At 41.1% G+C, this 11,123-nt stretch overlaps 2 protein-coding genes across 2 annotated transcripts; both read left to right on the top strand.

Annotated features, from left to right (window-relative positions):
* Positions 1–207: 207 nt before the first annotated feature.
* On the top strand, positions 208–4,121 carry riok2 (RIO kinase 2 (yeast)). The gene is made up of 10 exons (XM_031309140.2): positions 208–477; positions 630–768; positions 870–986; positions 1,347–1,522; positions 1,657–1,745; positions 1,862–2,053; positions 2,153–2,245; positions 2,530–2,937; positions 3,210–3,309; positions 3,669–4,121. Exons 1-10 carry the CDS (start codon positions 412–414, stop codon positions 3,828–3,830), a joined length of 1,542 nt encoding a protein of 513 aa, XP_031165000.1. The 5' UTR covers positions 208–411; the 3' UTR covers positions 3,831–4,121.
* Positions 4,122–5,134: 1,013 nt separating this feature from the next.
* On the top strand, positions 5,135–11,090 carry LOC116056880 (protein limb expression 1). Its single transcript, XM_031309291.2, has 7 exons — positions 5,135–5,491; positions 6,038–6,234; positions 7,642–7,782; positions 7,878–7,973; positions 9,088–9,165; positions 9,289–9,788; positions 10,220–11,090. The coding sequence occupies exons 1-6, from the start codon at positions 5,422–5,424 to the stop codon at positions 9,697–9,699; spliced, it is 993 nt and encodes a 330-aa protein (XP_031165151.1). The 5' UTR covers positions 5,135–5,421; the 3' UTR covers positions 9,700–9,788; positions 10,220–11,090.
* The last annotated feature ends 33 nt before the right edge of the window (positions 11,091–11,123 follow it).

Raw genomic sequence — 11,123 nt, 5'->3', positions numbered from 1 at the left:
ACAGTGTGACGTCATCTTCACGATTTCTATTTCACCACTTTACCACTAGGTGGTAGTAAACATCCCCTTTTTTTATACATCCATGCTTATATGATCTTAATGCTAATGCTATGTGTTGTTTTATTATTCAATTTCATTTTCATTATTATTTACGCTGAAACATTGTTAAGGTATGCTGTGTAAACTCTTGTGTGTTGTATTACCCATAGACAGTATATAGTTTACCGTGTATTGGTGCGTCAAGATGATGTCGAACGTAAACCTGAAGTGACGTTTCTCCTTTCCTCGAACTTCCGCTTTGCACGTGTGTTTACTAAAAATGTGGACTACTCATGGGACTACTGAGCCTAAGAAGTACCAGTAATAATATTCTAAACACACTCTCTAACTGTTTGTTATCCGGTTGAAAACATGGGGAAGCTGAATGTCGTGGTGTTGAGATACTTATCTCGAGATGACTTCCGAGTCCTCACAGCGGTAAGTAGCAAGCTAGCTAGCTAACTGTTTTGTGCCATATAGCTAGCTAGTTGGCCTGTGCTAGGCTAGCTTTGGTCGGACTCGGTTTGTCATATATTTCAGCATTCTAATGATCTATAAATGTTTCTTCATGTCGACTTCCCGTCACACAGGTTGAGATGGGGATGAAGAACCATGAGATTGTCCCAGTGAGTCTCCTGTCCTCCATCGCTAGCCTCAAACACGGCGGCTGCAACAAGATCCTCAGAGAGCTTGTCAAACACAAACTTGTGGCCTATGAACGCAACAAGAGTAAGAAAACACACCGGAATGCTTACAGAACCTCACTAGTCCTGTCAGAGATGGCACATGTAGGTTATTCTTCTAATGCTGCATGTGTATGTGGATTTCAGCTGTGCAGGGTTACAGGTTGAATAACGGAGGATATGACTACTTGGCTCTGAAGACCTTGTGTTCCAGAGAGGTGCTCATTTCAGTTGGCAACCAGATGGGTGTGGGCAAAGAGTCAGGTAAGAAAAAAACCTTTCATTTGGCATTCGTGATTCGGGTTAGAATCAATGGCATGAAACGAGTTTGTTATCATTGATATGTACAGTATATATCACAATAAGCTTCACACCAGCGAAGTCAAGTGTTTAGTATATGCAGATTCATCTCAGAGAAATACACACATACAGACGGTTTCAAATAATGAAGAAATCCTGAGATGTCTATTTAACTGTAGTGTTTCAAAAGACCGAAGTTTGTGTAATGATTCTCTACGTGTTGATGTAAATAACATCTGTTCTCTGTCAGGTTTCCAGGCTGCTTAGTCGAGGTCAGAAACTTTAATGTTCATAGAAATATTTGTTTGTGCTCACTTCCTGTAGATATATATATTGTTGCGAGCCCAAACAACGAGCAGTACGCTCTGAAGCTTCACAGATTGGGTCGTACCTCCTTCAGGAACCTGAAGAACAAGAGAGATTACCACCAACACAGGAAAAACATTTCCTGGCTCTACCTCTCTCGCCTTTCTGCCATGAAGGAGTTTGCCTACATGAAGGTAATGGAACAAATCGGACAAAGTATTTAAGTTATGTGGTATAGAAAGAAAAATGTCACTTAGCAGTTCATAAGATGGGCAGTAGGAATCCAGTTTTGTCTGGTGCATCTTTTGAGTCATCTCCTAATTTTCAGGCGTTGTATGATCGGGGCTTTCCTGTTCCCAAACCTGTGGACTATAACAGACATGCTGTAGTGATGGAGTTCATCAATGGATATCCACTGTATGTAAACAAGCCATCCTTCTTTCTTGCTTTATATAATACAGTAGCAATAGCACACTTCCCTACTCTCTGTTCCTTATATAACTTATGTTTATTGTTTGTGTGATGTCTTCCAGGTATCAGGTGCATGAGCTGCAGGATCCACCTGCACTGTACAATGAGTTCATGGAGCTCATAGTCAAACTGGCCAATCACGGCCTGATTCATGGAGACTTTAACGAGTTCAACCTCATGCTGGACGACCAGGACCACATAACTATGATTGACTTCCCTCAAATGGTGTCCACCTCACATCCTAACGCTGAATGGTTGGTGTCTCTGTTATAAAAATGAAAAATAACCTAAAATTAATCAAACAAACAAAAAGATGTATGTGTTATTTCCTTTTTGCTGACTGTGTTTTATAGGTATTTTGACAGAGATGTCAAATGTATCAAAGATTTCTTCGCCAAACGATACAATTACGAGAGTGCGGTCTTCCCAACCTTCAAAGATATCAGGTAACTGCTCATATTCATGATTCAGTTGCAATAAAACTCCTTCAAATACAATACAAATGTGTTGGGGTTATGTTTAGATGTCTGTAAGCTTTTTTTTTTTTTTAGTGACCATGACCAAAACTTCTTATGTTGGCTGCTCTGTGAAATGGAACAACTTGATTTTATTTACTTGTACTTCGTTCAACATTTGTCCCAACATTAAGAAAAAGTATATTTTGCAATGGTAATTGTCTTTTCTACATTTATTTAAAAACCTGATTTGTTTTCACTGTTTATTCCTACAGGCGATCTTATTCTCTAGATGTCGAAGTCTCAGCTAGTGGCTTCACCAAGGATCTGGAGAGAGATGCTGCGTTGCTACACCCAGCTGGACCTGAGGAAGATGACGAAGAGGAGGGTGATGACGAAGAGACGACAGACGAGGAGGTAGAAAAAGAAGAAGAGAGTGTGGACATGGAGGAATATAAGCATGCAATGCTGGAACTGGAAGGTCTGAAAGTCAGCGACTCACATGCAGACATACAAGATAAGGAGAATGAGAGTGAAAAAGGGGAAGAACAAAAAGGAACTGAGACATCTACTGGCAGAAGTGATGGAGAGAAGGACTTGGAGGAAGAGTTGAATGAGGCAGAGGATGAGTGTCCAGAGCTGGCAGACCTTTCCGCCTCCAACAAAGAGTTCAAACCCTTCAGGTAAACATAATGGAAAGTTAACATAACCACCTGTAGCTGTGGTACAGAGTCAACAGATAATTCTAGGTCTGTGAATACAAATGCCTGGTATCTTGAGAAATGGTCGATACATTTCAGAGACATTTGACTAAAATATAGCATCACTTGTGTCAAATTAAGCAGGATGGTTAAAAACATGCAAATTACACCACAACGCTGAATTTGTGTTTTGTTGTTTATTTTTTGCTGTAAAATGTGCCACAATAGCAGTTGATTTATGTTTTCTCCTGCAGAGACTCAGACAGTCTTCTACATATGGCAGAACACAGGAGGATGAGGACAGACAGTGAGGGTACAATGGGCAGTATAGGGAGCTGCTCTACCATACCACCAGTAAGTAAAACACAGACACACAGCTGTCTGCAGTTAATGTATTATACAAGGGTCAGTGTGAGAGTGAAGGACACTACAGTACCGTTACACAATACAAACACTCTGACTGAGGTGATCACTTGGAAGTTTGGACATTTCACCAGACATTGTAGCAATCCTAGTACACCGTTTTGACTAAACCTGAAATGTCCTGTAGGTGTTGCTAAAGAGCTTTCACATTGTGTTGCAGTTTGTCAAAGAATGTGACGGGGGTTTTATAGCAGAGACAACATTAAGATACTGTTATGTCTGCCTTGCAGAGGCAGACAGTACGTGCATTCGCCTGTAGTAACCTGCTGTTGTTTTTCTGTGTGCTGCAGGAGGTAGTCCGTCAGAAAGTGCGGAGGCAGCTCACCAAACAACAGAAGACAGCACAGAGGAGACGTCTGCAGAAGGGAGAAGCCAACTTGGTGACCAAATCCAGGAGAGAAAACCAAGATAACATCAAATCTAGTATGGAGACCGCCTCTTTCTGGGGATAAATGGGACTGCAGAGATGGACAGAATTCATGTCAACATTTTGTTTTTATATGGCTAACATGCATACTGCATTGTTCCTCTGCTCTGTCTGAAAAGTTGTAAACACATCATAGTTGATGAAAAAACAACTCAACTGTGCCATACTGTTATGGAAAATACACGAGAGAAGAGTGAAAACAAACTATGTATTCAGCAGCAGTAGTGAACTATCAAGATCAACATCCAGTCTAATGTAAATATCGCCTGCTTATAATAAACCTGTATGTTTGATAATTAAATCATTTTAAACATTACTCAAAATGTGTGTTTTTCTCTGTTTAATCAAAAGAATGGTTTAGGAAATAAGTAAAATTAACATTTGTTTCTGTCAGGACATTATATGCACCTGTGCTTAACATGCTTGCTAGTCAAGTAAGCACATTCTTTTAAGTAGATAGTTGCATATTAACTTCCAAGATGGCTACAAAAGACAGAAACCTTTTGAGTAAGTGTTGCCATTATTGTAGTTTCAAGTTCATTCTGGGTGTATTGCTGACAGAGTGACTAACGTGGATTTAAAAATCAAACAGAATGCAAGTTCATGAAGAGCTTTCGTTTTATGCTAAACTCCTGTGGTTCAAAGGTCTCCCAACTATTATGGTGGTTTGAATAGATAGCTACATCCACCCTCCCAGCAACCAATCAAAAAAGTAAAGAGTGACACAAGCATGTGGGAACATAACATGCTCCAGGACGCACCAATACATTCAGCATGAAATAGACACGCATACCCCTTCGCTCTGTCCCGCCTCAATTTATGTATGACATGTAACAGATGAGAAAGCAGAGGACTTTGGAACTAAGAAACCACAACTTTCTGAGAATTTGGTTCATTTATATGTAAGAGGCTTTCAGAGAGCGGGTGAATTCAGACTTGAACAATGGCCATTCATATTGAAGCGGGTGAATGGAGCTCAGAGACCCTGGCCTCCGTGGGCGCAAATTAGTGTGTGAAGTCAAAAGTATACCACCCCCACACATTTTAGACACTACATGTTTGGTAGAATTGTCATGCTGGGCACTGAGGGTATTTCATATAAAAGAAGCATCCAGTAATATACCTTTCCACAGACAAAAACGTGTATTTCCTGTTCCTCAATGTGGTACATTGTGCCATCTGCGGTTAAACTTGGCAATTTTGTGGAGGTCTTTAACTGTCCAGCTCTGTTCAGGGATTAGCCAGCTGCATGGCCCGAAGGGAGGGGCTCAGCATTCCAGCTCGGCACCTCTGTGTGTGTGTGTGTGTGTGTGTGTGTGTGTGTGTGTGTGTGTATAGAAAGAGTGAGAGGCCCTCTGAGCTAATTGGCAGCGAGGGTGACAAAGGTGGTCTGCTTCAAAAGAGAAACCCTGGTGGGATGTTCACACAGGAGAGGAGGAGGAGGGGAGAAAGGGAGAGTGGAGGGTCTTTCAGATTTTGAGCTTATTCCTTATGATGTTCCCATCCTGAGCTGTGATGGCGGTGGTGGTTGCTCATTTATAGGGTCATGTTTGCTGTTTTGATGGACCATTTTGATGTGACAAGTGGACTTGTTTGAGGCAGCTGTGGAAGTAAAGATGAGTGAAGTGGAGGACAGCATCATGTCATACCTGTCACGGAGTGAGACCGACACCAGCCCCAAAGACTGTGAGTACAGGAGAAGCTTTGTGAGAAACTTAATTAAACAGGAAATAGACACATCTTTGTTTTAGATATCTGAATCAAATTGCTACAATTGTTACAACTGTGTTAACCACTGTCGTAAATGATACAAAACAGGCAAGCAATAAATTATTTTCTCATTACTTTGTTACATTTCCTTCAAAGTATTCCTGCAAGTGTCAGTCAAATTATCCCTGCTGCCATAGACTGAGATGCAGTACATAGTTAAGCACACAGTGAAGGACACAGGAAACTTTCAAATCTATTTCAGGGTCAGAAAAGGGGTTACAAAATGCTGATTTGTATAAGTTATGGGGTGGCACTTACAGCTCCTTATTCTGCTTAAATAAACACTGTGTGGGAATGCTGATTTACAGAGGTCCGGCTTGTATATTTATGTTAAAATTTACATATTCTCACAGGTTTACCCATAGTGAGACTAGAAGAAACCTTTTATGAAAGTTATCAAAATATTTTACATATTACATTTTCTTTAATCATGATTGATGAAATGTGTCCATTTGTGTGCAGTGAATGTAGTGGCCATGCTCCATAACTTCTGGGAGCAGAGGCAGACAGGTCAGTTAAATGGTTCCTCCAGTGAATCAGATGGTTCTGTAGCCATCCAGACAGAGAGCTTGCTGCTGTATGAGTCTGCACCGTCCCCTGGTCCTCCATACGTCTGCTATGTCACCCTGCCTGGAGGAAGCTGCTTTGGTAACTATAAGGTGTGTGTGTTTATCATCATCTGTGCTGTATGGCATGATTCCTACACTTGGTATTTAATCAAACATGCCTGCACTGTGTCAGTGAGACACCAGTTGTCCTTAATGTGAAGTTGGAAGAACACATACTTGACCAGCAATAAGCTAAAAGTTAGTATTTTTAAGATACATGATGCAGTTGATGTTTCTGTCTTGATGGTGAAATTGCAGAGAGCGTGGAAACACTAACATCAGTTGTACATATGCACATGTCCAAACTTAGTTTGTTATTCTATGTAAATGGCTAGTTTGGCTATTGTTTTGAATTTACTTCACATACATAGTAATAATACTAGAACTTTTCACAGATATAAACATAAACATTCTAAATGGCCCCAAGTTGATTTCCTGTTGCAGTGTATGTGAATGACATCAACTGACAGGAAGTTAACAAGGGGCCAGGCTGTTGCCTAGCAATGGAATTCCATTGAAAAGGTTTATATAATATAATAATATATTTCTTTTATTTTCCAAGTAGATTTACACATACGAGGAATGTATCCTCTGCATTGAACCCATCCTAACTCATTAGAAACAATGCACAGCCGTAGTCTGGCGCCTGGGGCCAGTACCTACATTGAGGGAAATGGCAGGAGCTATTTAGCATGCATGTCTTTATGGTGGGGGGAAACCAGAAATCCACCCGAACACAGGGAGAACATGCAAACTCCACACAGAAAGGCCCTGCCCGGACTGGGGATCGAACCTAGTGCTCAGCAGTGCCATCCACTGATCCACCGTTCCACCTAAAACATAGTTTAATCTCCAATTGCTTCTCTTCATTTTGTTGCTGCCGCACAGAATAGATCAACTTAAATCAACTAAATTGTAAAATATAACAGCCACAGAATCACGCTTTCTTACAAACTTGTTTTTCTGAGCAAAAGCATGTTGCATTACATCAACTTTCACATTCAGAGGCAAGTGCTCACTAGCAACGCTTGAATGTCATTCAATGGGAATAAACACACGGCCACACACACTTTTAAGGTTGTTTCAAATTGATGTTTTGTTTAAATCCAACAATGCCTCTCAATGGGCTCATTGTGACCCAGACAGCAGCCCCCGGCTCAGAGAAGGCATGTGATTGGTTATCTGTGACTGCCTCTAATGTTCTAATCTCATTGGTGATTTAAGTTCTGATCCCATGATTAGCTCAAATGAAGTGTAAAATCATCATAATTTAACTAAGAGTGGGCTCCCATTTACAGACAGGACTTATTGCCTCAAGTTAGTCAACCCTCGACTCACACATATCAGCAGACTCAGAAATTTCTGTTTAAAGTTACAATGTTTCATAAATCTTTCCCTCTCTTTTTGTGCTCCTTTTGACATTTTAACCCTTCATGTTCACCATCTCCTCATCCACAGGTGTGTGACACTCAGGCAGAGGCTCGGAGGGATGCAGCTCGCGTGGCCCTGATGAACTCACTTGTGAATGAGCTGCCGTGTCGACGTATTAACCCTCAGTTCATCACTCAGAGTTTACAGCAGGCGGCCACAGACAGTGCTGTGAGTGTGAGCCAGTGCAAACGCACAGTATTGCACCTTATTGCAAGAATTTAGTCTCAACATGAATGCTGACCTGCACTGTTGTCTCTGTAAAGGTCTCTATAGAAGATGTTTGTGATTCAAGCACCAGTATAGGAACCTACAGTTTGCTGCTCCACTCCTACATAGGAAGGACCATGCTTGAGTTTCAGGTAAAACATAAAGCCAAGGTCTATTCTGCTAAATGTTCTTGTAGCTGTGCTTATAAATCATGTGGTAATTGTATGAAAGATCTATTTACTTCAAAGGATTCAGGCTTTGTGAAGAGGTACTTGTCTGCTAAGGGATCTTAAATAGTGTATATCTAATAGACCCTGAATTAATGCATTATCATTTTACCTAGTTAGGAATTATTAAGCCAAACATAACAGGAATCACAACCACTGGGTGGTTATGCCACCCTCCATTGTTATCATTACCCCTCTAGAATGTTTTTGCTAATGTATTCCCATTCCATCTCACTCTCAGTTAGACCGCGGCAGGGAGTAATGGTATGAAACACCTTATATTTCAACCTTTGTATAAATAAGCATATGTCTGCAGACAGAGGGTTATTAGTAGGAGGAAATGGGTTCATTATCATTCCATGGCTCACAGAGATGAATAGCTTCCAAGTAATACACACACCTCCCTAAGTGCACACATTTACCTATACAGACAAGGGGATGTATTCACACACACATACATTAAAATCTCTGCACACACATCATTAACAATGAGGTATGCAGCTGTCAGTGCTTGAGATCATTTATACATGCAGTCAATGCAGGAAGTGTTTGATAGTTTGGTGCAGGACCGTTAACAAGTAGCATAGGACAAATGCACAGTTGGAAACAGAGCAAACAGGCCAGCAGGTACAACATGGATTTCAACCCCAGACAACGTTTGTGCCATATTTTCCATCTTTGTATTATGAGGTCAATTTCAGTTAATGTATATACTTTCTCTGTTTAACACTATTGTCACTAGCTCTTAACACATGGCAGTTGTTTAGCCAGACAGTGTTTTATAAATCAGGTGAAACCTACCTGGTGCATAAAGATTTACAATAACATTTCAAACCAATCATTCACAGTTTAGGTGTGGGTTCAAGAAGAAGCCACATGATATGTTATCTTTGTCAGACCTATGTACACAGAGCTGGATGTTTGGGTTTGTTATTCAAGTCATTACTCATGGGGTCTCTCTGTCTCTCTCTCTCTCTCTCTCTCTCTCTCTCTCTCTCTCATTCTAACCCACTTTCTCCCCCTCTCTTTCCCTGTGTAGGAGATGATGACAATTTTCCAGTTGTTGCAGTGGAACGGGACACTGAAGGCTCTGAGGGAAAGGCAGTGCTCTCGACAGGTAGGCCTACAGGTCCTGCCAAGAACATAATATCTCATCCCTGGTTTCAGCTAACTTTGTTAAAGCATCAGTATATATGCTGCTACAAACTGATGATTGCTAATGTTCTCTCCCCCCCCTCAGAGTGTGATTTCCTATTACTCTCAGCGAGGACTTGATGAGTACATGCGCAGCAGCATGGCTCTGGATTGGCTCGGACGGGAGCAGAGGTTACCGGGGCTACTCGGGGAGGAGCTGCAGGTGGCGCAGAGGGAGCTGGTGTTGGCTCGGCGGCAAGGCATAGAGCTGCGCTTCTACAAGGAAAAGACAGAGATCCTCAGCTTGGCTCTAAGTCAAGCATACATTCACCACACACCTGAGGACTACAGCGAGGCGCCCAGTCACACATACCAGCAAGAACAACTTCCTTTACACACATTACACAGCCAGGACACAGAAGCCCAGATAACTCCACCCTACAGTCCTTCACCAACCCTCCATAAAAACACAAAGCAAACAGTTTGTCAAACCTCTGGCAAACACATGCCCTCCTAACAGTCCTTCACCGTGCTCACATCAGACTTATGTGCCTTTAAATGACTTTGAATAGACTGAAGCAGAAGGTAGGGGATCGACGTTGTCATCTGAATTAGGGATGTCCCGATCAGGTTTTTTTGCCCTCGAGTCCGAGTCCGAGTCATTTGATTTTGAGTATCTACTGATACCGAGTCCCGATCCGATACTTCTATAATAATTCAACTTTATAATACCTCCAGACCGCAGACATACTCGCGCTTTCCGCTTCAAGCTGCTTCCGTGTTCTACTTTGCCGGCATTTAACCAATAGCGTCTCTGCAACAAAGTGATGTCATGCCGCACGCGTTGCTGTTTCTGTGTGGAGTCAAAAGGGTCTAACTCTGTGCCACCGCATAACTATAGATGTGTTAAAAAATAATGAGAGTATATATACATTAATATCCGAGTCCTGATCGGGAGGTAACGTCCGATTCCGATCGAGTCTGAAACCACGTGATCGGGCCCGATTTCTGATCACGTGATCGGATCTGGACATCCCTAATCTGAATGAGCTGAAACTCTGCTGCTGGAAATTTGCATCTGTTTGGGAGAACAGAACATATCAAGCATGGTCATGGTCTTCAGGTTTAGTGTAAACCTAAGTGTTCTGAAAGCACAAGAGTTACAGATATTGTGTTAAATTGTGTAGTAATACTGTTCTAACTTTATTAAAACTCTTTTGTGACTATAGAACTTAAAGATATGTGTAGTGTATTTACAACTTTAACCACAAGAAATACAGAAGTTAAATGATTTAAATCCATTAGCAGAAAATGTTGTTAAACTGTAGCAGTGACCATCTATCTATGTTTGTACAAAGAGCACTCTATTTGACTGCCTTAGCATTTATGTATGTTGTTCAGTGATATCTTTTTGAGAAGTATATTATGATACACAATGTCACCTGTAATTTAAAATACAGGAGTTTTAAAATTATATATTTAGCCTATGAACTGCTTCATCTACCAGCAATTCAGTACTTTTTCATGCCTCACTCTTCCTTTCTCCTTCTCTGTCTAGCATGCCATCTGGCTTGTCATTTTCCTAAATGGAAATTACTTGCCAGGGCACTTCAGCATACTGACTGACATGACATGTTGGATGACGTGTTGGCTGGATGCTATGAGAGTTTGTCATGATTGTGACACACATTTATTTGATAATGTCAGAGAGCAGCTAGATATACAATACAATCTGGTTTGTAGTATCATGAGATCGAGGATGGCTGTTCACGTCAACTGCAGCTATAATTATGATCATGATAAAATGCTTACAGGCTTAGAGCATTTGATTATCTTTGGGTTGGTTGGGTGGTGGGTGTAAATGCATTTTAAAGGGAAATGTTTTTGTTTGTTTTTAAAAAATCATTATTGCATTCACATTAAACCAACTCTGAACTGGGG

Source organism: Sander lucioperca, chromosome 2 (assembly GCF_008315115.2).
Source record: "Sander lucioperca isolate FBNREF2018 chromosome 2, SLUC_FBN_1.2, whole genome shotgun sequence".
Lineage (NCBI taxonomy): Eukaryota > Metazoa > Chordata > Actinopteri > Perciformes > Percidae > Sander > Sander lucioperca.
This window is presented reverse-complemented; position numbering and strand designations above follow the sequence as displayed.

Excerpts from the sequence above, each read along its gene's own strand:
- riok2 (XM_031309140.2), top strand. The coding sequence starts at position 412 with ATGGGGAAGCTGAATGTCGTGGTGTTGAGATACTTATCTCGAGATGAC. Across the intron at positions 769-869 it reads GGCCTATGAACGCAACAAGA|CTGTGCAGGGTTACAGGTTG; the intron begins GTAAGAAAACAC and ends TGTGGATTTCAG. Across the intron at positions 1,523-1,656 it reads AGGAGTTTGCCTACATGAAG|GCGTTGTATGATCGGGGCTT; the intron begins GTAATGGAACAA and ends CCTAATTTTCAG.
- LOC116056880 (XM_031309291.2), top strand. The coding sequence starts at position 5,422 with ATGAGTGAAGTGGAGGACAGCATCATGTCATACCTGTCACGGAGTGAG. Across the intron at positions 5,492-6,037 it reads CGACACCAGCCCCAAAGACT|TGAATGTAGTGGCCATGCTC; the intron begins GTGAGTACAGGA and ends ATTTGTGTGCAG. Across the intron at positions 6,235-7,641 it reads GCTGCTTTGGTAACTATAAG|GTGTGTGACACTCAGGCAGA; the intron begins GTGTGTGTGTTT and ends CCTCATCCACAG.